We start from the raw sequence: 27,345 nt of genomic DNA, 5'->3' as shown, positions 1-27,345 counted from the left end.
GGGTAGCGCCAGTCGCCGCGTCAGCTCACCGCCGCGCGGAGGTGCCGAGTCGGGCCGACCTGCGCCGCGCCGCTGCGAGCCGAGCCGAGCCGCCGAGAGCCGAGCCAGGTGCCCACAGCCGCGCCGGACCGAGCAGACAGACGCCAGCAGCGTCAGTGTGTGCCAGCTATGCCGAGGAGAAGCGGGGAGCGGGACAAACACGCACAGGTAACGGGGGAACATGGCCGCCGGCCGCCGCCGCCGCGGGCATATTTACGTCTGGACAACGAGTTGCGGGGAAAAGTGCCGATTGTGTTGCAGTTTTAGGAGCCGATGATTAGGCTGGATTTTTGGGTTACTTTTTCGTTCTGATTCATGTATTTCATAGTGTTTGGCTTTTGAATATTTTAGTTCTTTCAGATAAATATTACTTGCCTTACAACTTTTGTAAAAACGTTTCATTTTTTTATAAGCCGACGTTCAGAGTCCTAAAAATACATCACCACTACAATCAATGTAAACAAACAAATGAAGCACCACTTGGCTCTGTTCCAAGGCCATTTTTTAGTTTATCTGGTGGTTTTCTTCTGAATACCCTGGTTTTCTTGCTCTTGTACGTCGTTTTGTTGGATGTTTTGAATCCCTTAAGATTGACTTATATCATATTTAAGAAGCATGTTGACTGAAAACAATCTGAAGTATCCAGGAGGCTGACAGAGGTCCTGACTACTGAGCAATATCAATATCAAGTTGAACAAGTTATGAAATTTTGGTTGATAAACGCAAGTTGATCGGGCTCATATATCAGCAAGAAAAAGTAAAATTAAAAGAGCTTATTGTCCAAAAACAAGCTATAATATTGCAGACCTTGGAGCAATACTGAAGAGCACGCTGAGCAGGATCATGCCAGAAAATGTTGACTGATGAGCGCATATTGATGTATTGGTATGAATATTGAATGATAACTTACAACAGCAAGATAAATTAGTGCTAACTATCAAGTTAAAATCTAGAATGAATGGACTTGGGCAGTTTTACTATGCTTAGATGCTATGCAGATTGTAATGTGCATCAGGTACTCAGTGTCTGGCAAATGAAACAGGCGATCATTCCATTGCTACTGGAGGAGAAAGCTTGGATCACTAAATCCACTTTATGTTGATTTTGATGTTAATCATCATCACTGTATTTCTTGAAAAAAGGATTGTAGTAAAATTGTCAATGTGACAATCCATGCATTGCAACAATGTGATCATATTATGTGTTCATAGGTAGTCATTCGTGATAGTCATTATTGGTCCAATATACAATGACAAAGCTCTCAGTCTCAGCGTTTCTTCCTGTGGATGGCCAGCAGTGACTCAAAGCTTAAAAGTATTAGTTTTCTTCACAGGGCTGGGATAAACAGTACTGAGGGTAATCTTCCACCAAGGAACTCCACTTTGACATGGTATGAGATGTAGGCACAAGTAGGTAGGTGCTCAGTTCCTATACTTCCTATAGTCAGTAGTTGCGTATGTTTACCTAAGATCAGATTGTTAGTTTTTTAATTTGCCAAAAGTCCATAAAAATGTGACCTGAGCAATGAGCATACCTGAACCTGACTAACCTGACAGCTGACCTAACCTCAATCATCACACATTTGCAGCCTACCCAAGACCTGCATGGCAGTAGCACCCAGTTATAGGTAGGTACTCACCCTAACTCAATCGTACCTGTTAACCTCCAACTTGCCAAAAGTTAGCTCACATTGCCACGCTGTGTCGGAAACAGTCAACTGAGGAACTGGCTCATTGGGTGGCTGGTGTGAGACTGTGCATTTAAAGTGTTTCTTCTCTGAAGCTGCTCTGCACTGCTGTATGTCATGTTAGATGCTCAGAAAATGTGGGAAATGATTACTAAGCTACTTTAGTGCTTTGTTAATGTTCGAGACATGAACAAGTACAGATCCTGCAGGGTACAGCTATGAGTTAGGTGCTAACTGCTAGGTGAGTATGTTATGTGAATGTGCTGTTCCCTGTTTGACCGTAAGTATAACTACAAACAAGCACAGGGTCACAGTTATATTCAATCTCCACATAAACATACAACAAAAGCGGCCATATAGCCTAACTCCGAACACACCACAGATAACTTAAGCCTTTGAAGGCACAAAAATGTTTTGATTAACAGGACAGGTTTACAATATATCCTCTGTCCTCTGTCCTTGGGGGATCTTGCTGCCAAGTTGAGGTACGATGACTGAACTTCAGGATTGATCAACCTTTTCTTTGCCACTGCTTATAAACGAGAAAGACCAAATGCTTGTTTGTAAACTGCGTTGAAAATTTAATGATCCACCTTCAATTCTGACATGAAGGCACAAATGAAATAGTTCCCTCTTCTTTTGGAATACACAAAGCAAAATATTTAATAAATTTTAGTGGATGGACAAGAGCAATTAGTATAGCTTTCCCTCAAGTTAACTTCTTGTTCTGGCACTGTTGATGAATTACACTGACGCTTATTCGCTTCATATTTTGTAACAAACGCGCTAAAACTGCAATATTACAGCACTATATGCTTCTTGACAAAATGCAATAGTATTAAAAATTTAGCCCTGATGGCATTCATTCTTGGTGGAAACGTAATTACAAAATATTTTGTAGTAACTATTAAATTCCGGCCGAAAACAGTGCACGATTTAAAAAAGAATCATTCCAATGGCGGTCCATTCTTGCGGTCCTGAAATCGCCACTATTTCCGGCCTCTCCAACGCAACTCGTTGTCCAGACGTAAATATGCCCGCCGCGGGGGGCGCCCTGCGTCCCCGCGACACTGGGGGTGGCGGCCGCGGCCGGCTGTTGTGTCGCGGCGGCCGCCGAGAGGTGTTGGTGCGAGATGACTGGTGCGGTGTGGTGTGGAGGTGAACCCAGGCGCTGTGTTCGTGCGGGTAACAGGTAGGAGGAGGTGATACTGCCCCTTGGTGGCGAGCTTTGATATTCCTTCTGGCATAGCCTCTTGGAAATTTGAATTTTCCCAAATTGCGTTGGGCTGTCATAGCCCCAGTTAAAGATCTTCTGAACACTGGCAACGCTTATGTTTTCTACATCTCATTGTCAGCTATCAACGGCATTTGCCTTTCGCATCTGAAGGTGCTGTGAAACCTCCCGCGGTACTCGGCACTTTGCAAAGTCATTGCGAAATAACAAAACCACCGTCAGTCTCTCAGTTACTGTCGGGTCTTGTCCTCTTGCCAAAACATTGCTGTGTGGGCTGTCTCCCGCCTCGTCGCCAGATTTCTGAAAACTCTCTGCATATATCCCTGCTAGGGCTGCACTTATAAACACGTGTCTCCCTACAGAGGACCTCCCGCACTCACCGGTGCTGTTCCCCATCAGGACTCCTCCCTGCCGACCAGGTCAAACAATGCAGAACAACGCGCTAATGACGGCAAAAAGCCCTCTGCACATGTAAACACGACAAAGCGGTGCGGTCGCTTATGAAATTGGCCGTGTCTGCCGTCGCCAGTCGAGCCGACAGCCGTGTGCTGACTGGACGGATGTTGCAGCTGACGTTACAGTTGATGTTGCAGTTGATGTTGCCGACTCGGGAGTTGGATGTCACACATATGCCGACGCCTGTCGTCTGAGTGTGGTCGGCGGGTCGAGGTGGCCGTGCCAGACGGATGTTGAGCACAGAGGTGGCATAGATGACAGCTTGTTGGCAACTGTGAAGGGAAAAAGTCGGCGGTTAGGTCATTATCACTATCTTAGAGTCCAGACGCAGTTAACAATTTCTAGCCTGGTTTGTAACCAGATCTAGGCAATGTCTGGGTATGTGCGTAAACTTCTAAAATGCTCCACAGAATTGAGGGGACGTTTTCCAAAATAATTGTGGCCAAAATAGCGAATATCGGACGCGTAAGGAAGGTGCCGAAAATGCCGACACGGCCGAAGGCCCACATAGTGACCTGAGCTATGGGCGACTCATGAGGAAATCGCGCTGGACGGTTGGCTCTCCCACACAAAACGGACATATGCACTGCACCCTTTCTCAAAACATTGCCCGAGCAGTGGACAAGACGAATTTTGTTCCGATGAAACATGAGGAGCATCTGAATTATGAAACATCTGAATTAATAGAAAACTTATTGTGGTAGGCACTTACTGCTGAGCGTCGAGCGTCATTTAGTTAAGTTTTCAGGTCGAAATAAGTCACTTGCATGTAAAATCTTATTGTCGTTTATTCTCCAAACTTTTTTCAAGAGGCATCATTCCATGCAAGAAACTAGCTGAGCCTTCTTTTGGTATGCATGATCTATCTCACGCGACATGTGTCTTGTTAAAAGTGAGCGTTTTACTTTAAAGCTGTATCATGTAACAGAATGAGACATTTTATTAAAGCCCATCATGGAACTATATGTCTGTGTCATTTGTAAAGGGCTTTCAGGCACAAAACATGTTTGAGAGAAACGAAGAAAATTGGAAGAATACTTAGTTCGGTTTAAAGTTGTGCAATCAATGAAAAAGCATTTTCCCCTATCACAATTACTTCAAAATGCTGCACCATATTACAGACAACTTTGTGTATGTCTTGAAAGATAATCTTCGTTCGCAGAAAAAAACTTTGACGGAAATTTTCTCCTCTCGCTTGTATATTGAGATTCGCTCAGAGAAAGGATTCAAGCATACCTTGGCTTTTTGGAAGAGGCTCATGATGCCTGATTGCTGTTATTATTTTGTGACCATAAGTGCAGATGTTATTTGCATGTAAAATGGAGTCAGTCTACAGAAGCATGACCGTTAACCGTCAATCATGAGCTGAGCAATCATTCATTAAAAAATGCTGCACAATTTAAAATTGGCCATTTGATTATGTTTTTCTTCTTGTCTAGATTTCACGCAGAATGCCTACCAACTTGTCGATAGACTACTCATATCTCACATAACATAATTGCAGTTTTTCATAAACTTATAATTTATATTGCTGACAAACAGCAATAAGGCAGCGCATTTCGATATTCGTGTACTCTATTCGTGTTTGCACTCTATGCTGCAAACATTGCAGCATGCGTAGTAAAACGCTTATTACGAGCGAGCGAGCGCAGCGAGCGAAGTGAGTCTTTTCAATATAGCGGAGAAATCTCAGTATGAGCGGCCCGGCCCGGCCCGGCCCGGCCCGGCCCGGCCCGGCCCGGCCCGGCCCGGCCTGTAACGCTTTTGAGAGGCTTATATCTCAGCAACCGCTGGACCGATTGGCCTGCGGTCTTTTTTGTTGGGTAGCCCCATCCCTTCTACCCCGTAATTGACTACTTTTGACACACCTCAGTGACCGTCGTGGCACGTGCCACGTGAAAAGCCAAGGGTGTTCAAGCTGTTTTGCAAAAGTAGTGATTTTGAGAGGCTCATATCTCAGCAGCCGCTTGGGCGATTGACTTGCTGTAATTTTTGTAGGGTAGCAGCATCCCTTCTACCCAAAATAGGATACCCTCGATGCATGTGGGTCACCCCCAGTGCACGTGCAAAATACAACAATGAGAGGTGCCAAATTTGTTCCCATTTCAGTAACTCGGTAATTACTGGGGCGATTTCGCTGAAACTTGGCATACAGGTAGGCACCCACCAGGCAATGCATTCCCATGTGTTGCGGTTAGGGTGCTACTGCACGTGCGCACGTGCAGGGGGCGTTTCCAGATCTCAAGAACGGCTGGGCCGATTGCGCTCAAATTTGGTACACGGCTGGGGACCAGTTAGTAGGGTGCCGTGCAAAAGTCATTTTGGACCCCGTTTGCACGTGCGCACGTGCAGAATGCCGCTTACAGATCTCAGGAACGGCTGGGCCGATTGCGTTCAAATTTGGCACACCGCTAGCGACCGGTTAGAAGGGTGCTTTGCGCAAGCCCGTTGGAAGCACCCTCTCGCCCTTCCGCACGTGCAGGGCTCACTATCTCGCTCGCTCGTTCTTCGCCCAAAAGGCGTTTTACTGGTAGTATTCATTCTATATGTGAAATAAATGACGTCTCGCCATGCACGTTCGCGTAAACTCCGTTCACGGGTAGCGTAATGGTGCGCCTGCCGCCCGGCTGCAGTTTCGGTGTGACGAAGTGCCGGCACGCGTGGTTGCACTGCACCGTGTCGCCTGCCTCATGATCGGCGCCAATCGCAACGGCCTTGTGGGGGACGAGCCGGCGAAATTGATGGGCCCCCAATCGGTGTAAATCACCAGTGATTATTTTCACTGCCCTAACGATCAATTAATGTCAGACTCACTAGCGGCTGTGGAGTTTGTATCGAAGTTGCTCGACTTCGCTGCCAGCTGAAGGGAATTCCGCTTAAATAAATCATACCCCCAAACGGGTTTCAAGAGCAAGCGCTAACTTTTGTTATGGAGCTTATGTAACTATGTTCTAGTCATATCTGGTAAATAAGCTAATTATCAAAAGAACCCGAGACACAAAGTTAATTTATTTTACACGATGTTGGGAAATATGCCCAACATGGTCCAACACACTCTCCGCTTTTTGCTGCCATGGAGTTTCTTTCTCCCCATAACCTGATAAGTGGAATGGACTCAGTTTGTCCATCCAGACATCAACATGTAGAAGTTATTTGCTTTTTCCAGCGGCTCCTTTTGATCGCAGCTAACCTAAACAAAAACACACAGTAAAAAATGGGTCCCTGTCATGCAGATCAACTCGAATAATACACAAATCATACCGGCGCCTGACCGATCCGGCTACCTTTGACCACTCTCGAGCCACGCCACTCGTACTTGATAAACAGTCGTCACAAATCACACCCAGGGAGCGGGCTGGGCGACGACACGCCGCCGCCGCCACCTGAGCTAGCTCGCTGAGTAATCCGCCACCGACAGACACCGATCAGCAGTCATCCTTCTCAGTCGCCGGCGGGAGGCGTGCGTCAATATTTACACCCCTGACCGGCCACCGAATCAGTCACACTGCTCCAGAGAGCCAGCCCGCTCCGAGCGAACTCGACGCGGGCCGCCCGGCCCAGCCGAGCGCGGCCGGTTATTCCGACCGGACCAGAAAGATTGATGCGTCGCCCGCTGTTTCCAACATAAAATCAGTGTCGTTTTAATGGCTGGTCATTTGTTATAGCCACGGTAGCGCTTAACCGGCAATAATTCAAGCCCGCACGCGCACGTGGAGGGCCAGGGCAGGCTAGACGCGTGCTAGACGTTTGGGAGATCATTCACAGAGGTGAGATCATAAAACGCGAGGCGTGAGAGGCCGGCTGGCTCATTTGTTTATTTTATTACCTTTTAATTATCGCAGGGTGTCAGCTATGCGGTCATTCGGGGGCAGTAAAGCTCGTGTTACAGAGATACGTCTCAATGATCGGTCTGTGTCCCCATGGTATCATTCTTCTGTTTAAAACGTAATAAATAGGCCCACCGGCCGATCCATCATTGTGTGGCGGCGCGAGCCACCGACTGACTCTCCTCTCTGCCGCCAGGGTCGCTAGCGTCACGCGGCGCCTGCCGTACGCCATCTTCGACCGACGGTGCGTGACGTCACAGCGAGGGTCAGGCGGCCGGCGTCCGATTGGTGGGTGCCAGTCACGTGCCGGCTGGATTGTTGATACCGGGAGGAGCCTCGCGCGGCCGGACCGAGCGCCGGCACGAAAAATTATTTCCATCCAATTCACCGAAAATTAATCACCGATGAGTTCGTTTCTGATGAACTCGGGTCCGTACGTGGACCCCAAGTTTCCGCCGAGTGAAGAGTACAGCCAGGGGAGCTATATTCCGCACAGTGAGTACTACATACCCCAGCACCAGCACTATGGCTACCCGGCCGCTCAGGCCCACCTGGGCTACGGACGCGAGAGTGTTGCCTATAACCCGAGTGCTGCCGCCGCCGCCGCCGGCTACTACCAGAACTCATTCATGCACCCGGCCCAGCATATGGGCGCGCATACAGTGCCGGCTCTGCCGAACCCGTCGCCGCCGACGCAGCCGACGCTGCACCGTTCTCCGGTGCCGGTGAGCTCGCCGCAGCCGCCGATGGGCGGCGCGCTGCTGACCTCTCCCGGTGGCCCGATGACCGGTCACCCGGGTCAGCACGGCGGTCCGGCGACCCAGCACGGCGGCCAGGGTCAGGAGAGCCACTCAGACGGCTGCGACGAGAATGACACGGGCGAGGAGCAGGAGGGCAGCGCCCGCGTCATCTACCCGTGGATGAAGAAAATTCACGTGGCTGGAGCTGGCGAATGGATCAAAAGTGAGTACCCGGGCGGTTTGGGTGGACGGGAGGGAGTGGGATTGGGAATTGTACTAGAAAGTGGGGGGGGGGGTGTCTATCTCTGCTGCTCAGTTTTGCCTGGCTAGATTCGTATATGGTGAGAATGAGATGGTAGCACGAAACCATGTTATATGCGCAAGTCCAGGGTGTAAATGAAGTGCCGTTCTTCTGTAAGGGACGATGAATAGCGTTGATGTTGTAGCAATTCTGAGTAGGTGCTTTTTGTTGGATAAGGAGAAATTGGCACTCAAAACACAAAATTATAAACTGTAATAAAGTTTTTGCTTCTTGTAAATGCACCTTTTCAAGATTCAGCTCATGATAATTGCTGTCCATTTACGAACAAGAAATCAAGAGCATTTTCTGAACAAGTAATCAAGTTCACTTAGTGACCATTACTATAATCGTCTGGAGAAAACACATACCTGCGTTCACTGGCGTTAAGGTTGAAGTTGTTTTGATTTTTATTTATTGATGCTTTTAATGGCACATCCCTATCCGTGAATCACTCAGGATCATTCAGGTTTTACATAAGAGGCGCCCACCCATTTTTTCTACGTCCTTGAATCTAAGACCCCATATTCGGCTGACGTCAAAGGAATTCCGAAAAATTCATTTTCAATGGATCAGGTGAATGGTCCGATTCCTTCGAAAGTGGTTCCTTCAAAAGTTTTGAAAATCAAAACGTTATACCTCTGTTTAATTTACTAATTCTGTATTCTTAGATTTATTAGAATGACAGACCGCGGCTAGAAACATTTGGCTACCTGCTAATTATTCCGATCGACCTCTTTCGCAAAAAAGGCTGCATGCAATTCAAATGCTTGAGGCACACCCATGTCTTGTCCGACGTTTTTCATTCAGACTATTTAGAATATCTTGGCCAGTGGGAAAAGTGCACGTTGTTTTTACTGACTCTGCTTTCAATTGTTCCCCGTTAGACCATTATCGCCGAGTTTTGTGATCTAATTAACCTCTGCGTCTCATCATCTATGAGGGCTCTGCCATTCTTTTGAAACCACCCCTAGGCCTCAATATGCCCTTTCGGTTCGTCCCTTTCGTTCGGTTTAGGAGAGGAATTAGATAACGGAATGGGAGCTTGTGCCATAAGTGGAACTGGCCAATATAACGTATGGCATGAGGCCAATATTTGCCTGAAGCCGTTGCCGTGACCTTTCACAACAAAGGATTCATGGCTGAATCTGCTGCCCGCTCGTTACTGTACGTTTTATACGATGATCCATTAAATATGATCATGAACAATCAATGCTGCGAAGCTAAGACTCACAAAATGAAAGGTGATTTATGGCCGACGGAATTTTTCTTTTTGTTGTGACGGTTCCCTACCAAACTGGTGAGGGGAGGGAAGGAGGATCCACTAAAGCTGTGGGCCTGTGGCCATCCTATTTTTCGGGTGTTCATTTCTTTTCAGGCAATATCCTAAGCGTCTTGCTAAAAGCTGTATTTTAAAGGGTGCATCACGGCCGGTCACCAGCAGTGCTTTTCCACTCATGAAGCCGGACGCCTTTGTGTAAATATGCTCAAACCTACTATTCAAAAATTTAGTTGGGAACCGTCTCCGCTATGTAATCTCAGTTGGACCTAGATAAGTCAAAATTTTCACTGTTATTTTATGACTGTTGTGGTAAAAACCCCGGGGTTTTACCACAACAGTCAACACAGTAACAGTACCATAACTAGCTTGGTTATCGTATTTACTTTTTACATGCTATTTTTGCTTATGGAAAAGAGTATTTGAAAGTTTGGCTTTATGAGCTGATCTCATCAAAAAACTTGCCGACAAATTGTTTCTAAAAATTGCAGCGTCAAGCCGCTCTAAATCTTTTATTTCTATCCATGAAAGGTGAGAGCAATTGTTTTAATGATATTTAACATTTTTCTTCTATCCACGCAACATAAAACAGCGAAACATATTCTTGAGTAAAAGAAATTAATGTGAAAATTGTGGGCTGATCGTCGCCGCCATAAAGAACATGTTCTCTGATTCCCTTTCTCCATATCCACACCTAGCCAGTCTGCCCTCCCGCTGATCCTCTCTCTCTCTCTCTCTCTCTCTCTCTCTCTCTCTCTCTCTCTCTCTCTCTCTCTCTCTCTCTCTCTCTCTCTCTCTCTCTCTCTCTCTCTCTCTCTCTCTCTCTCTCTCTCTCTCTTTCTCTCTCTCTCTCTTCTCTCTCTCTCTTCTCTCTCTCCCTCTCTCTCTCTCACTCTCTCTCTCCCTCCCTCTCTCTCACTCTCTCTCTCTCTCTCTCTCTCTCTCTCCCTCTCTCTCTCTCTCTCACTCTCTCTCTCTCTCTCTCTCTCTCTCTCTCTCTCTCTCTCTCTCTCTCTCTCTCTCTCTCTCCGGTGACATCTGCTCGACGGCGGCGGCCGAAGCACCAGCACCAGCCTCCTACCGGTGGTGCTCTCCACCGCCGCCGCCGCCCGGGCCATGTATCACCACCGCTGGCAGGCCTGTCGCCATTTGCAACTGTCTCACGGGCCTCTCAACCGGCCTCCGTCCCTCCCCCGTCCCGTTCCACCGCTGCGCCACCTCCACAGCAGAGCTATTCTATTTTTGTGATGGAAATACGGTGACACCGGGACCGCGCAATGTGTGCGTGTGTGGACAGTTCGGTGTCAGAAAGGCACACACCGGATGTGCGGAGGCGTATATGACCGTTCGCGGCACACACAGCGCACAATGGTGCACAGAGGGGCGCATAAGAGCCGTTCGGTGGATCCATTCACTGGCTAGTGGCCCACGGTAGCGCTGTTGTCAAGCCGTTCATCAAGGAATGCCTCAGCTGTTACTGGTCCAACATGTCGCGCCTGGCCAGCCGTGTGACACTATTAATGCGGTGTCAATTTGCACGCGACACGGCGCCGTTTGCCAAAGTCAACATGACCCCATTGGAGCCACTGGCAGCTATGCAAAAACCATCTGCATGATGGGCATCGAGGGGCGTGTTTACGCATACGGCTGCAACAAATGTGGAGAACTCACACCGGCGGGCCGCGCTGCTCGTCTTCGTGACGTATCGGCGACATTTGCGGCGCGATCGGTGCGTCTTGTACGACTCATGTGGAGTCAGATGGACCGCGCCAGCCGGGCCGGGCGGGAAAAATTACCCGGAGAGTGCTCGAAATGGGTGTGTCTCAGATGGGGTCACAGGAAGTGAACAGGTGCTACCACCCGAGAGCACGTTCTCGGGGATAGACCCATGCCTCTGGAAGAGAGGACCAGGGCCAAGTGATGATTTTATGCAGCCGTATTAAGTCCTAAATGTCACATTCCAGACCCAGTTCATGTCTTGTAGTTCATATTCGTTCATCCTATCCTCATGACGCATAATTTGATGACGTTTGGATGGGCCGGCGTGCTGGCGTTTATAAAAAATGTACCTGTTATTAATTTCGGTTGTCTAGGTCGTCAAATGCTTATTCGCATCTTGCATAAAACACTTTTTAATGTGACTGGGTGTCAGTTCCAAATTCAATTAAGTTATTTGACACTGTGATTACGTGAGGTATTATGCTAGCCACATTTACGAGGCTTTCGTTAAAAGCACTAATTGTTTTCGGTAGGTAGGTACTCAAGACATCACTAATTGCTAATTGTTACCTAGCCACGACTTAATGCTGCTCAATATTTTTTGTGCTCTCCAGTTTGTTTTATGGTCATAATTTGACTTTGCATTAATTTTTAGGTAAATGGATTTATCATAACCTGGCCGCAAATCTTTATGTGAAACCATCTTAATACAAGGCATAAACACACAACCTGTTCGGCAGTGGCGTGATTCTCATACATACATGCGGAGTGCCTAAATATACGCGTAATACCCGGGTGATCATTTTGGAGTGTGACACATGGACGATTTGTTAACACTTAGCAGAAACAAGTGAAACATCATTGGAAAGGCAATTGCTGGACATTTGATGTGGACTGTGGAGCAAAAAACAAATTCGTTCCGCTTCTCTTACGCTCAGTGCAGGCGCTCGAAATGACCACCCTGCCCTCGGATTGGCACTGGGAGCGGTATGCCAATTGATGTTGCAGGCGAATTAATCCATCATATTCCTGTTACCCCAATGATTAGAACCTGAGGTGGCAATCAAGCGATTTTTTTAAACTAAAAATTATAATATAACTAGATCATCTTGTCCAAGAAAGACAAGAATAAGAAAGAAAGAAAGAAAAAAAGAAAGATAAGAAAGAAAGAAAGAAAGAAAGATTAGAGCGCTGGACTCTGCGTGGTGAGAGCACACGTTCCCGGTTATAACACTCCCGGGTTCGAAGCGCGACTGGCGCTTGACATTTATGGGCCTTCTATGCGGTGAATGGCATACCGCTCCCAGTGCCAAGCCGAGCTGCGTTGCCCGAAACAGGGTGATCATTTCGAACGCCTTCCCTGAGCTGAAGAGAAGTGAAACGAATTCGTTTTTTGTTTCATATCAAATGGTCAGCAATGGCCTTTCCAGCTATGTGCCACTTTTCTCTGCTGCAAGTGTGAACAAAGCGTGGTGATCATGTGTTATTTTATTTCATTCTCGAGGGGTCACCCTGCGGTATTTGTGTATTCTCCACGTAGTGCCACCTTAATTTTCTATTGTTATAAGCTTGAATTTTATGAAGACTATCAACAAGATCTATTTACCATTTCAGACATTCAAATCTTCAACATACCTATCCAGGCAATATATGTCCGGTCAAATAGATGAATTACATGAAAGGATAATGACTACGTTTCCATGACACATCTAAATCGATTTAGCGAAATTTCACGAGCGTTTTTCTCGGAAACTATTTACCTTATGCAAAAAATGAGTGTATATGTTACAGGGAGTATGCGATTTCAGTTAGTTTGCAACGACCCTAGGGTGGTTGTAACCTCCCTGAACGACCAGTTTGTTTGCAACGACCCTAGGGACGTTACAAAATAACTGCTCGTTCCGGGACGTTGTAACGAAACTAGGGTCGTTGCAACCTCCCTAGTTAGTATGCAACGAACCTAGGGTTGTTACAAAATAACTAGGCAGTTTAAGAATTCATAGAGTCTTATTTCACATGAGGGCCGTCAGCAATCTTGTCCATTGAAAATCTTGTTCAATCTAGTTCATTTAAAAAGAAAAGAAGAACAAAATTTGAACATTCAGCTCAGGAGTATTTCACAACGGCCATCTAGTACACATTTTGTGCAGATTAGGTGCACATTTGGTGCAGATTTGTTCAAATTAGATGGGCATTTGCCAGGAAGCCCTTCGTAAAAACGGTTATTATCCGCTCGTTTCCAGTCTTTTTCTGATTGTTAACGTTCAAACATGTGAAATGATGATGGTCCCATGCATTATAGTGGATGTCAAGGTCACGTGAAGGTCAGGTCAAGGTCATTGACCTTTGATGACTTAGTTCACTTCTTCTGGGTTCATATATTCTTTAGGCTAGTTTTTGGAGCTGATTTCGAATTTAGTACCCATTTGAACATTTAAGAAGTAATTTTGGCGCCTTCGTACCATGTCACGAGGCTGTCAGTGGTGGTTGACACCTACTATGGACAGCTAGCAAGACGCCTACTGGTTGACCTGACCTGACCTGACCTGACCCGACCTGACCCAAAAACATCAAGACATCATCGGTGATCAAAGCTAACATGAAATTCGTGATCAGCGCACCGAAAAACCTCGTAACAAGCTAACTCTCCAAAGTTTTAACAGGTCCCGATTTTCCCGACTTCTGAGTCCCTGACCTGACCTGGAAAGTCACCAATAACCTAGCCCCGCCATGTGCGTTTGCAGCTAGCAAAACACCAATAAGGGCGAGAGTTAACCCTCGCCCGCACATGCCATTTTCCCATCCTAGAACGCACATGGGGGGGGGGGGGGTTGCCACCCCCCCCCCGCGCCATTTCGTTCCTGTTGGAGATAGAGCTTCGCGGTAAAGACCAAAAAGATTCTTTGGGAAGAAACAAATCCAATGATACCCAGTTTTACCTTCTCAGGTCAGTCATTGACCTTCCAGGCCAGGTCAAACTAAAAAATGTTGCTGTTTTGGGTCACCGTTGGATATCAAGTGCGCTGCTTATCATATAGCGATGACGATGCCGTTTTCTGGTGCCCAGCTAGCTAGAACCTCTTTGTCACACTACCCGACCAGATTTTTGCTGCTGAGGTCATTTCAGGTCAAGTTAGGTCGAGGTCAATGATATGTGTTTGTATGTCTGTGTGTGTCTGTGTGTATAATGATGTGTGCACCGATTGTTTGTGTTCCTATTACATGAAATCATGATCTGAGAAGCTTTCACCAATAATGCAGTCAAAAAACTTCACGAAAAGTAAATTCAGCTTGCCTAAAACGCAATTATTTTAGATGACCTAGGTTGACCTTAATCCTGACCTTGACATCTGTACATCGTCGAACAACATGTTCCATGATAGGTGGGAGCCGGGAGGTAAGACTGGCAAAAAAGTCCAAAATCAAGGTGTCAAAAGCTCACAAGGCCCATAGCCAACGCAAGATGTTGAGAATTGGCCATTTGGGTCATGACGACCTGAAAAACAAGGTCATATCTCCGAAACCAAAAACCACAAAAACTTGAATTTTTAGTGAACATCTAGAAAGGATAGAGGAGCAGCTATACCAAAAATCAGGCTTCTAGCTCTAAAAATGTTGAGTGCAGAGCAGAAAGACTACCTGGGGGAGTGGCAACCACCCCCCATGTGCCCCCTGTGAAACGAGACTCGATGATTTCTTAAACTCCCTAGTTATTTTGTAACAACCCTAGGTTCGTTGCATACTAACTAGGGAGGTTGCAACGACCCTAGTTTCGTTACAACGTCCCGGAACGAGCAGTTATTTTGTAACGTCCCTAGGGTCGTTGCAAACAAACTGATCGTTCAGGGAGGTTACAACCACCCTAGGGTCGTTGCAAACTAACTGAAATCGCATACTCCCTGTAACATATATATGGTTTTAGCTAGCATCTAATCCTATATTTACATTTTAAAATTACGCCTAAATGCTACGATGGAGCAAATCCATTTTTCAAAATCGGCTTAGCTTGTACCATGGAAACGTAGCCAATGTGGTGGATAGTGGCGAAACGCCTCTCCATCTCGTGCACTCTTCAAACATCCAGCTCAATGTGGTCTGTCGGTGCACCACATGATCATTTTTTCACGCATGTGTGCTTTGGACAGAGCTAGCAAAAATATGATTTTTAAAGAATGGTAGTCATGTGTCTTAAATGTGTTGCTCATGTAGCACGATCAGTTCACAGCTTCACAAGTGGCCGATAAGCTGAAAAAGATAGGCGAGTCATTACTGGCCCAGTCTCGGGATTGCCCCTTCCCGTTTGCGCCCGGTGCAGTGCACCTATCTCGTCATGACTTGCATCTCATGACTGGACGGGCCCAGTTTCTGACCCAGTGTCCGTCTGAAGTTGCCGCTTTGGCCAGGACGTCGGCGGTACCTTTCAGCTATGGTCGAAACACGCTCTCCTTTGAAGGCAGCCATGCTGGACCGACCAGCGGCAGGCCGGCCGGCTCCACACTTCACTGACCATGCGTCCCGTGTGTCAGACATAACACAGGCGCGCGTCCAGGGCCGGCTCGGTACGCGACACGTTCCACCGAGCCCGCGACCGGTGGGCGGTGTGAAACCCACTGGAAGCTCGGCCCGGCCCGGCTGGAGTGGCGGTCAGCGCTGGTCATTTTCCCCCTCAGTAAACAGTCATTACGGTCGAATTTTGGCCGGTCATCACGGCTCCAAGGAGACCGACTGTAACGGTGCGAGCCGGCGGCGGCAGCGCCCCGCCCCGCCCCGCTCCGCCGCCGCCCCTCCCCGCCGGCCGGGGGACGGCGAAAACATGGCTGCCCGACGTCCCACCGCCGCGCCGCCGCCGCCGCCGCTGCTCCTGCCGGCGGCGGTGGTGGCGGTAGGGGAGCCCCCAGCAGTTGTGCACAAGGAAAAGAATCACTGGCATCAATGCCAGGGCCCATATATACTCTGCAATGCGATGTAGGGCACTGTGGATATGGTGTCCAAGCTCAGCACTGAGACTCGTTCCAATAACGAGCACAATCACCGTCTGTCTGCTGACTAGACTGTGTTTCATACCGTCGGCCAGCGAAACATGCTCTCCTACGGCGTTTCGCGACACTGAAACGTGTCGTGTCCCACGCGGGGTGGTATGTGACGCGTCGCCAGACGTGTCACGTGTGAGGCTCCTTCGTGTGGGAGCGGCGGCTCGCCCGGTGCCGGCGACACGGTGTATTAGACACCGGCCAGCGGAGTAGGTCAGCTATGTGGACAGGGGTGTCATGTTGGCGGACGAACACGCAATGTCTGGGTGCTCTTCGGCTTGGACGTCGCCATGGCAAGACCTTCTGACTGCCGGGATAGATAATAAAGGAGACGCCAGCTCACTGATACAACTCATTGGTATACAACTGATTTGAATTGCTCTTGCCAGCTTTGTGGTTTAGATTTTGTCTTCTGAAATTCCACCAGCTTAACTCTTCCTTGGTCTTCATTTCTTCCGAAGAGACGCCATTGAACTATCTTCATTCATGAATATTTGCAATGCGATGTGGGATGCCGTGCAGTTTTCTCGTCGGCTTTGCACCCATCCATTCGATAACCTTCATTAATTATGGCCAAATCCTCACTCCCATGACATTCAAACCTCATGACCTTCCATTCCCAATTCCTCAATTGATCCTACATGCTCGACACCGTGCCAATACGCCTATCACCGTTTGTTCTTGGCGGCACTGCCCCAAAACACGCCTCAACACCGCGCCAGTGTCGGTAAAACACGGCAGGGAACACGGCTCGGCGGCGTCGGAGCTGCACACCAAACAGGTCGTCGCGCTATGAAAACATAAATCCCGACTCGTTTGGTGCCGCCGCCAGCCAGCGGGCGACTGGTAAACAATTGGGACGGGAGAGGAGAGAGAGGCCAAGACAGGCAGAGCGAGCGGCAGGGAGAGGCGGCTGGGCGAGGCCGAGAGCAGAGACAGCACAGAAAGAGACGGGAAAGATAGAGGACAGGAGAGAGACTGTCTGGAGACGGGTGTGCGAAGAGCGGCGAAGTGCAGGCTAAAAGAGTGCAGTCAGTGGCGTGTGCGTGATATTTGAAAAGGGCGTTTCTGAGTGAAAGAACGAGCTGAGAAAAAGAAGTTAAATTACCAATTAATATGAGGTATATAGCTAGAACAATATGTCAGAAGCAAGAAGCATAACCATGAGTTGACTTTTAATATTGTGATGTGAGCCCCCTCTCAACCACAGTATTTATCCACTTTTGGTAGATTCCTTTAAAATCAGTAGCTCAGCTATCCGAAAGCCCAAAAGCTCCGCATTCTTCGGTCTGGGAGCGCTCCGGCCACAATCCGGCCGGCTGGTCCGCCGGCCGGCTCGAATAGAGACATCAAACCGCTATCGACAGGATCGCGATGGCCCCGGCACGGGAAGGTATGGGATGCGGTCGACGCGACCTTCTGGAATGCTGAGCGCCGCTGCCTGGAAAGGACACGCGCCCGCGACTGGCAGCTATCAGATGAACGTCAATCGCCGGGGCTCGAGCGGCGCGCAGCGGCAGCCGCGCACGGTTGCAATCATTTATCAACGGCCGCTGTCCACTAACGCGCTTAATTGTCGGCAATGCTCGGCAAATGGTCACATTGCGACAGATTGTTCATTCAATTACGTGGCGAGGAAGTCAGAACGGTGTCACCGGAGTGGGATGGTTCCCACGCGCCGGCCGGGCAGACGGACAGTGGTGTCACACAAAACATGCGCCCATTAATTCCGTGGGCCGGCGAGACAGCTGCCGTGAGACGGCCAAGATAACAAACAGAAATCCTCGAAATGCACAGGAGGGGTTGGCCGTCAGTCAGAGTCGGACGGTGCGATGGACGCCACTGATTGTCCAGTCGGTACGTCGGGCTGAACGAGGACACGGGGACAGACAGGGATGTCCTGTGATCGAACCCAGCCGTTACTTGATGCTACGCTGTGTGACACTGCCGGAGCGCAGTCTTCGTTGACGTAACAGCGTCGTAACGACCACGTTACGCTTAGGTGACACATCGTGACGCGCCGTCCACGCCTCACTCCCTATGTCACCTCTGCACGTTTCACGGGCGGCCACTGCAGGGGCGGCCGCCGCCGCTCTTATCTTCAATGAAGCTGCAGCGAGATGTGTTTGTGCGTGGCCCGTCTGTCCTGCAGCCTGCACAGGGTGGGACAGACCGCACCAGCGCGCAGCCGAGCGCGGTGGAGCAGGGCGGCGCGGGCCTTTGGAGACGTGAGCGCTGCTACCGTTTGCGCGAGGCTCACACTCGCTCTCGTAAACAAGCGCTGAGCGGTGTTTGAGATCTGAAGCAAATGTTTTACCGCCGCGTGCCGGAAGTGCGGGAGGCGGGCGCATTCTGAGAAAGGCCGCCGTGCAATATATGCGGGGAGCGTTTTGAGCAATGCAGGAGATGTATATGAGATTCTAAGGCTTAACTGTAATCAGCGAACTTTAATTGTGTTGTGCATATCTCTCACGATTTGGGAATGAATCGGTCCATGTGCGAAATATGCACTTACCAATACAGGACTCGTAATTGGCACTTGCCATTTCGTTACTTACACATCTGTAAAACAGGATAATGTTTACTTGGAATAAAGGGGTATTTAACTTTTATCTCTCATGCATTTTCTAACATAACAACCTGGGAGAACAGCACTGCTCTAACCACGAGATATAGTGACAAAGCATGACAAGCGGGATGTCACTTTTTGTTAAGCGATTGAATTGACCATTTTCAATTTGTTTGATTAAAGGGACCCTCCCACCATCAAAAAAGTTAATAAATTGGCATGAAAGTGATGTCGCTCGATTCAGAAAGAGCAAAAACGAATATCTATCAAATTTCACCGAAAAATATTCACCGGTTTTCAAGATATTAGACTTTTACTTTTGTTTACTTTTTTGGGATCCTAGCGACTTCATTTTCCTAGCGACTCCTGTTCCTAGCGACTTCATTTTGGAAGTGCGGCGTTCGCGGCAGATGTTGCGCGCAAATAGCATATACCACCACTGCTTTACAAAGATGTTAGTATAAGGTTTTAAAATCGTTAGATCACCGCTGACGTCACAAATTCTAAGGGGGCATCTCAATGCATTAGCCCCTTAGAATCCGAAAACTGCAAGTTTGAAATTCCATATCTCCGAATTAAAGCATTTTTCGATGTTGTGAGTGCCCAAACCGGTATTTGCAGGCCATGGCCACCAATTTGGCTATCTCAACTCAAAACTAATGTTAAGGTGGGATGGTTACTTTAACATCAACTCACAACATACACATATTTCCCAATGCCTTTTAATGCCAACCGATTTGATTATCGCACACGAATGTTCCATATTGAATGCAGCTGATTTACATACAGTTTGGATTTTGAAGAGAACATTACTACGAATATCTTGCCAGTTTTCCCCTTAGAGTCCGCATACATAGGGGAGAGTGGGGGAATTTGGCCGCTTTTTTTAGAAAACGATGTAACTTAAAATTGACAACACATTTCTGCATTTTCTCTACGCTGGCAGGTGTCGCATTCATTTTACTTTACTGGACAGTGAACTTGAAATGATAGAGTAATTACTTATATTGAAATTGTGACGTATTACAAAGGTCTGCAAGGCGGCCAAATTGCCCCACTAGCAGGGTTATTTAGCCGGGGGTGTGGGGCAATTTGGCCGGTGTTAGTTTGCGGTCGGGATTTTCTGTTATATTGCGAGTCAGTTTCAGATTCAGCAATGACGTGTGTCCTATGACGCATTTACCACATTTTGGAAGTTGACTCATGGGGTCACAGGGGTCAAAATAGCCAAATTAGCGGCTCTAGATGCGAAGACAGTTTTTTACGAATAACTTTTGAAGTAATCAAGCTAGGCCAAAACTCCGAGTACCATCGTAATTCTCTCGTCATTCCGCATCGAAACATATATGTTTTGACCTCGAGAAGTCAAGTTCAAAGGTTGACCTCAGGTCATGTTACCTCAGGTCGCTTGACCTCAAGTTCACGTGATTCAAGGTCATCATGCATATCATTCGATGCGCCTTGGCGAGCTGAACAGAATGAGACCATTTGTGCGGCTGTACCATTTTTATGTAAGGATTTATTAGCAAAAAACGTTTGGTAACCTTTGATGACGTCACATGCTCTTACAGTTGACTAATCGGAAGTAAAGCATCATAGTAGTCAAATTTGGTCATTAATTATTTCATTTATGGTACAATTGACCATGAAAACTCGGCCGTCCGAGCATAGTGACCATGAGCGCACCGGCCAAGTTGCCCCGCTAGTCCCGGCCAAATTACCCCATATTACCATTCTGAAAATTTTTGTTTATAAAGTCATCACGGCTATACGGAATTAGATGAAATTGCTCTTGGAACCGCTGAACACCCCCAAGAATGGCGCTATAATGTCTGAATTCGTTTTTAGCCCAAGTACTACATGTTATACAACTTTGTACACAGAAGTAAAAGTTACCATTTTCTAATGACATTAGCGTTTTATTAATTTTGAATAAAACTACGAGGGGCAAAGTTTTGACATTTGTCCTCCAGTTATTTCTACCCATGACAAATGAATAGAGACTAGAGTTATTTCACTCACTTTTATTATACGAGTACATCGTACAGGTGGGGGCGGCCAATTTACACCACGGGCCAAATTACCCCACTCTCCCCTACAAGTGAACGTCCTGGTTTTCTAACAGCCGTTTTCACGACTGGTTATCTGGTGAATGCACCAAACTTGCCCAAATCTGCACCAAAGCTCTTTTACAACAAATATTTTATGTCATTAATTTATTTCAGTGTTTTAATCGCAAGAAGTAGGTGTACATATAAACAACTGTCCAGCCCAAACTGTTAACTTCAAAGAAACACGATGAACCTACTTTGACCAAATATGCACCAAATCAACTCCAAATGTAAAGCAAATGTGTGCCAGATAGCCGTTGTGAGAACGGCTTATATTTGACCTATCCGGAAGGCCTGCCGAGGTCTCTGACCTCAACTGGCCCATGAATGACAGATATAACCCGTCAAATTTCGACGCAGTGTGCAGTAGAATACAAGCCGCATGTTTGCGTTCAACACTAGTACCTATAAGACTGCTATTTCGTGGATACGTTTGAATGAGACGGCATGAAAAATTGCTTTTTGAACGGCATGATATTAATAGCGTGCCTACCCCTCTTTACGAATAGATTTGTACAACGGCTAAAAGGGTACGGACGCTATAGCAAATACCTCAGTCAGGTACAAGCTCACCATCTGATAAGCTTTTTATAAGCAGCGACAAAAAGTGGGTATATCTAAAACATCTGCTTACGACAAGCATACCGACAATCGTCACATCGTCCTGAAACCGGCTTCAATTATCGTTAGTGTGGATAAGGGCGGACGTAATTAAATGGCCCGTTCCATCTTATTAGCACCCGGCTACCATTGAGCTGGACCGGCCGTGGGGAGGGGGAGGCAAGGGGGTCCCCATTGTGACACATCGGTTCTACGGGGTGGAGTCACGCGCGAATTCAGTGATGCATGAGTGAAGGGAGTAGGGTCAGGCGTGATTCCAGCCTTTGACGCTGCTAAATAGGCGTCGAAAAGTGCGGGGCCTGCGGCTTTTTTGTGCCAAAGGCAGATGCATACATGCATGTTCGATTATCGTTAGACAAAAGAGCAATTATTTAGTACTTTATACCAATTGAATAGATCCAGCTAGATTCCTCACGATAACGAAACTTACTACTTAACAACGTTGCTTGACTTAGCGTAAAAAGTGTTAATTTGAGAATGTGGTCTATGGCAGCTTAATGAAACAAATTCGTTGGAATGCATTGACACCAACTGCTGGTCGTTTTTTTTTTCTTGTCCTGCCTTTGAATGACTCACGCGGTTGAGGGTCAATATTTCGATTCAATCTTAGATTTGAGCAGCAACATTGCACAATGTGCATTGGGCATTGTAGTTGAGTGCATTGCGATGTGAATCGACTTCCAAAAATGACGATAACAGAGTTATGCCTCATAGTAAATGTGGGAAATGATTTTGATAGCGTACTGAAAAGTGTGAACAATACATGAATTTTTCCTTATTAGAGTTTACTAATACTTTTACCACTATATGTTTTAACTACTAGTATAGATGATCAGTAAGATAATTGACAAGAAGCGACCTAGCTCACTACCGTATACCTATATGCTATAACCATGTGTCATCGATGTATTGTCATACATCACAGATGGGGCGGCTAGAATCTGCACGTCTCGAGAACGGCTGGACCGATGGGAGTTATAAGCTGATGGGCTGCTGGAGCCCCGTTAGATGGGTTATAGCAGCAGCAGCAGCAGCACAAATAACAACTTTGGTATAGTCTGGGATCTTACTTTGCACGGGCGCACGTGCAGTAGGTACTAGTCTTTCTTTTTTGATAAGGGCTAGATGGATTACGTTCAAAGAGCTGGAATATCATGTGGGGTGTCAAAATGGAAACCTCCACATTTCAGTTGATGTATGATGATACATCATGTATCACATGCATAGCATAGCACAAGTGCACAGCCCATTTCCAGTTCCAAATACTGCACTCACTTATTCACTGAAAAAAAAAACGTAGCGCTGATGATTGTTGACGGTTTTATTCGGTACGTTACTGGGGGGAAACTATTTCACCGAACCTCCAAAGAAATTGTTTTTCATGTCATGTAACTATACTGAGTTTCGAAAAGAATAGATGCTTGAATTAATTGCAAGTTGCTGGGTGTCGAAGCTTTTAGCTGAGCGGGGTATTCTAACAGATTGCCGTTCAGAAGCCTTGACCTTGACGGAAACGAAGTCCCTGGATCCACAATTATTACATCATACGTACAAATAAATTTTGCGAAGTCTGTTGCCAACAAGAGTGTTGAAAAGACAAAGAGTTAATGCCAATTGCTGCTTCTTTTTTCAAAACAACAACTGACGTGGCGCTGGTCTGTCAACATCAGCTTTATTGCTCGTCGGTTATCTGTACCGAAGTATCTGGGGTAAAATGGGATTTTAATGAACTAATTGTAAAGGTGCAACAGATAATAAATTCATTATAAGACCACTAACGCTAATGAATAGATTGGAGTGCAGCTAGCTAACCCAATTGTTTTCTTCTTTCTCAGACAATGGCGCCTTCCAACCTGGAATGGAGCCAAAACGGCAGCGGACCGCCTACACACGGCACCAAATCCTCGAGCTCGAGAAGGAGTTCCACTTCAACCGCTATCTGACGCGACGGCGGCGGATAGAAATCGCGCACAGTCTCTGTCTCACCGAGCGGCAGATCAAGATCTGGTTCCAGAACCGGCGCATGAAGTGGAAGAAGGACAACAAGCTGCCCAACACGAAGAACGTCCGACGCAAGACCAACCCCGCCGGCGTCACGACGACAATCCCTCCAAAGACTGCGACCACCACGGCTAGTGGCACGGTACCGCAGCCGCAGCAGACGCAGGCGCAGACGCAGCAGCAGCACCCGCCGCAGCAGCAGCAGCAGCAGCAGCAGCAGCAGCAGCAGCAGCAGCAGCAGGCGCAGCAGGCGGCGGCGCCGCGGCCGCCGCCGCCGGCGCCGGGTCTACACCCCCTCCAGCACCCGATGGCCGGCGCGCATATGCCGCATCCAGGTGCTGTCAAACCCGAGTACGGTCTCACAAACCTGTAATCGGGGCCCGCGTACTTAGTTGTGCCCGTGTGTGCGTGTGTGGTTGTCGGCGACGCGCAGTCCGGTTCCTAGCGGCAGCGGCGCCGCACGCGTGGCAATACACACCGCAATAGGCGTCGTCGCGTCGCGAACGTCTCTCGCGACGATCGTGGCGCGCCCGTGCGCCATTTCAGGGATTCGCTGCGCCGCGCCCGATGCGACGCGCCCGTCCCACGGCTCTTCATGTGTAGCAATAAGGTGGGATTTCGTACGAACCAAAGGTTATATTGTTATAGTTTGTATTTAATTTATTTAGATGCTTTACGTTGTCGGCGCGTTCTGCGATCGGACGCTGCGAACGGCCGACGTTATTCTGTGTTAGCCAGGTCAGCGCTCTTCTCCGGGGGTCGGTGATGACCTGCGTGACCCCGGTGACCTCGGTGACCTGTGGACGCTGCCGGTGTCGCCGAGCGCAGCTCTGACATAGCGTTGTAGCCTATGCAGACGGGCGGGGCGATGAGCGCCGAGGACGCTTCAGTGAGGACGCCCCAGCTCATGATGAGGACGCCCCAGCTCATGATGCGGATGCGCCGCTCGCCGTCAGGCCAACGCGAATACTCGAGAAGCCATACTCAATCTCAGGGATTGCACGACGTCGGCGGAGGGGAACGGTGTCGGTCCTGTTGTCCTGGCCCCTTCAGTCGGTCCCCTGCCCTGTTCATTCCCTTCCGGATCCTCTTCTATCCCCCGGGTCAAGGCTCCGGTGACAGGCGGCGCCTTTCTTGGGCACGCGCCAGCCAGGACGTGCTCCTGCGACCGTGGGGACGCCCGTCCCTGCCACGCGACCCTTCCCCCTGCATTTGACCAGCTATCACCCCTCAGAAGTTCGGCACCTCTCATTTCAAAGCCGCCGAGCGTTCACAAGCACCGTCGAGATCGACTGACCCTGTCGTCGCGTCGGTGTCGTCGCGTCGGTGTCGAAATTTGACCCGGGCGCGAACGCACCGTCCCCCTCTCTGCCCGACGTCGCTGCCGTGTGCGAACTGCTACCACCAAGTTCGGCTGTACAGATGTAAATAGCTCAAACCAAACGTGAGTGTTGTGAGTGTTCGTGCGAGGTTTCTCGATCCAGGCCGTGGTGGGCGGCTTTAGGAGATGATTTGCCTGAGTTTGCGCTAGGAGTTGATGCATATGACGTGTTAGCAGTATTATTTAACAGGCAACCTAGTCGTGACCGCTTGCGACGGGGGCGTGAGCCCCATACTCAAATGCTATGATTCGTTTTCCCAGATGGTTATTTGGACCCTCTTTGCGCGTGCGTACTTGTCAAATTGTGCTAACGTACTGTCTGAGATTGAATTGTTGAGCAAAACGGGTTATGAACTGCAGTAGACGAAATGTATCTATAAAATGCCGTAAATATGGCGTGTTATTGGGGACGGGCGAGTGGTGAAACGACAAAGACACGGGCTCTCGACGGTCATAGAAAAAAGACCATCGAACCTGCAGCTGAAGCAGCATCATGTGAACATCTTTTTCATCGTGATCGTTTTGACGTTAATTCGTTGATCGTTATCAGCAATCACAATACAGGTACGACAAACACAGTAGCGTATAGGTACACCGAATTTCTATTGATAAATGTTCTTTCTAGGGACACTTCAAACGTATGCAAACTTTATTCGTATTGCGTTGCATTGTATTTTGTAGCTTACAGAGACATCGCAACATACGAGAGGCACGATATAAACGATACCGATATAGAAAATAAAAGCATGACATTACTTCTGTGCATCATTCTGAAAATCAACCGTAGGCAACCCTCGCATGTGTGCGGCGTTTTCCAGCTTCTAATGTGTAGGGGAGAGGGGTCGGTTGGACCCCCCCCTTGCCGTTTGGCCCCTGATCGAGCTAGAGCTTCGCGGAAAAAACGAGCGTGTTGCCCGTGACGAGAGGAAGCCGATGATACCCAATTTTAAGGTTCTAGGTCATTGGTTGACCTTCCAGGTCAGGTCAATGACCCAAAGTCGGGAAAATCGGGACCTATTAGAAAGTCGTAAAGTGTGGCTGCTAAGGGGTTTTTCGGGGTGCTGATCACGAATATCGTGTTAGTTTAGATCACAGATGATATCTTTAAGCATTTAGACCAGGTCGGGTCAGGTCAGGTCAGGTCAACCAGTAGGCGTCGTGACGGGTATTCGTAGTACGTGTCAACCGCCTCTGACAGCTTCGTAACATGTTACGAAGGCACCAAAACTACTTCGTAAATGTTCAAATGGTTGCTAAATTCGAATTCAGCTCCAAAAACTAGCCTAGAAACATGTAAAACTCGAAAAAGTGAACCGAGGTCACCCGAGGTCACATAAGGTCAATGACCTGACCTGACCTTCAGGTGACATTGACACCCACCCTAATGCATGGGAGCAACATCACATCACATGTTTGAACGTTTGAAACCACGAAAAGCTTGCAAACGCGCGGCTAATGCGAGCCGACGTACGCCGAATCGCGATTCCGGCCAAACATGGTCTCGGAAAAGAGGTCACAGGTCAAAGGTCATTTGGGTCAGGGTCATGAAATTTTCAGGGTAGGTGTAAAATTGATCAATGCGAGGGTACTGAAAGTTTCGTCGCGATCGGCCGGTTTTTACGCGAGTTATTCGCGAAAAACCATGGGGGGGGGGTCCATCCGACCCCCCTACACATGCGAGGGTTAAATACATAGCATACCGTGACGATATTTATATGGAACGCGGAGACGATGCAGATCCAAAATACGGCAGTCAATACGGATACTCGACACGGGACCAAACCAGGGACCGGAGACGATATCCGGAGACATGAGGAGAACGCACTTCCCGTGGCGGCGCAGCTGAAACGCAGAGAAACGCACGCACACACAGGCAGAGGCGGATCCAGCTCAGAGTTTGGGGGGGGGGCAAACCATAACAATTTATCGATTCTTTCCATGCATCGTCCATAGGCGTAATGTTAAAATTATGCCGTTGGGGGGGGGGGGGCAAATGCCCATTTTGCCCCCCCCCCTGGATTCGCCACTGCACACAGGCGCACTGGACCCAGATTAATGATCTGAGACTGTGGACGTGCCCTGCAGATGACGGGACACAGGAAGGGAAGGGGAGTGGGGAGGGGAGAGAGGGGAGGGTGATCGTGGGACCTGGGAACAGCACCACTGGTTGTTGACTTTCCCTAGCCTTTATGTGGGACTGATCAGTGGTCAGGATGTCCATTGCGAACACAGTTCATGGCAGGTATATTATAGGCTGATTCACAAGCGAGCTCATAATAAACGCAAGCTTTCCTATCGATTCCAATATTTATCCGGAAGGAAAGGCCTCTCTGGATAAAGCACCGTCTTTGTG

General features: G+C 48.2%; 1 protein-coding gene across 4 annotated transcripts; it reads left to right on the top strand.

The window, feature by feature from the left end:
* Window positions 1-25,383, top strand: LOC122371633 (homeobox protein Hox-D4a-like). Of its 4 annotated transcripts, none has more exons than XM_043348071.1 (3): window positions 1-207; window positions 7,440-8,206; window positions 23,446-25,383. In XM_043348071.1, exons 2-3 carry the CDS (start codon window positions 7,648-7,650, stop codon window positions 23,982-23,984), a joined length of 1,098 nt encoding a protein of 365 aa, XP_043204006.1. In that variant the 5' UTR covers window positions 1-207; window positions 7,440-7,647; the 3' UTR covers window positions 23,985-25,383. The 4 variants fall into 4 exon arrangements, with proteins under 4 accessions (XP_043204006.1, XP_043204007.1, XP_043204008.1 ...); XM_043348072.1 differs by lacking the exon at window positions 1-207 and adding an exon at window positions 2,750-2,918; XM_043348073.1 differs by lacking the exon at window positions 1-207 and adding an exon at window positions 2,793-2,884.
* Window positions 25,384-27,345: the final 1,962 nt, after the last annotated feature.

This window comes from Amphibalanus amphitrite, unplaced genomic scaffold (assembly GCF_019059575.1).
Source record: "Amphibalanus amphitrite isolate SeventyFive unplaced genomic scaffold, NRLGWU_Aamphi_draft 001265F_arrow, whole genome shotgun sequence".
NCBI classification, from domain to species: Eukaryota; Metazoa; Arthropoda; class Thecostraca; order Balanomorpha; family Balanidae; genus Amphibalanus; species Amphibalanus amphitrite.
This window is presented reverse-complemented; position numbering and strand designations above follow the sequence as displayed.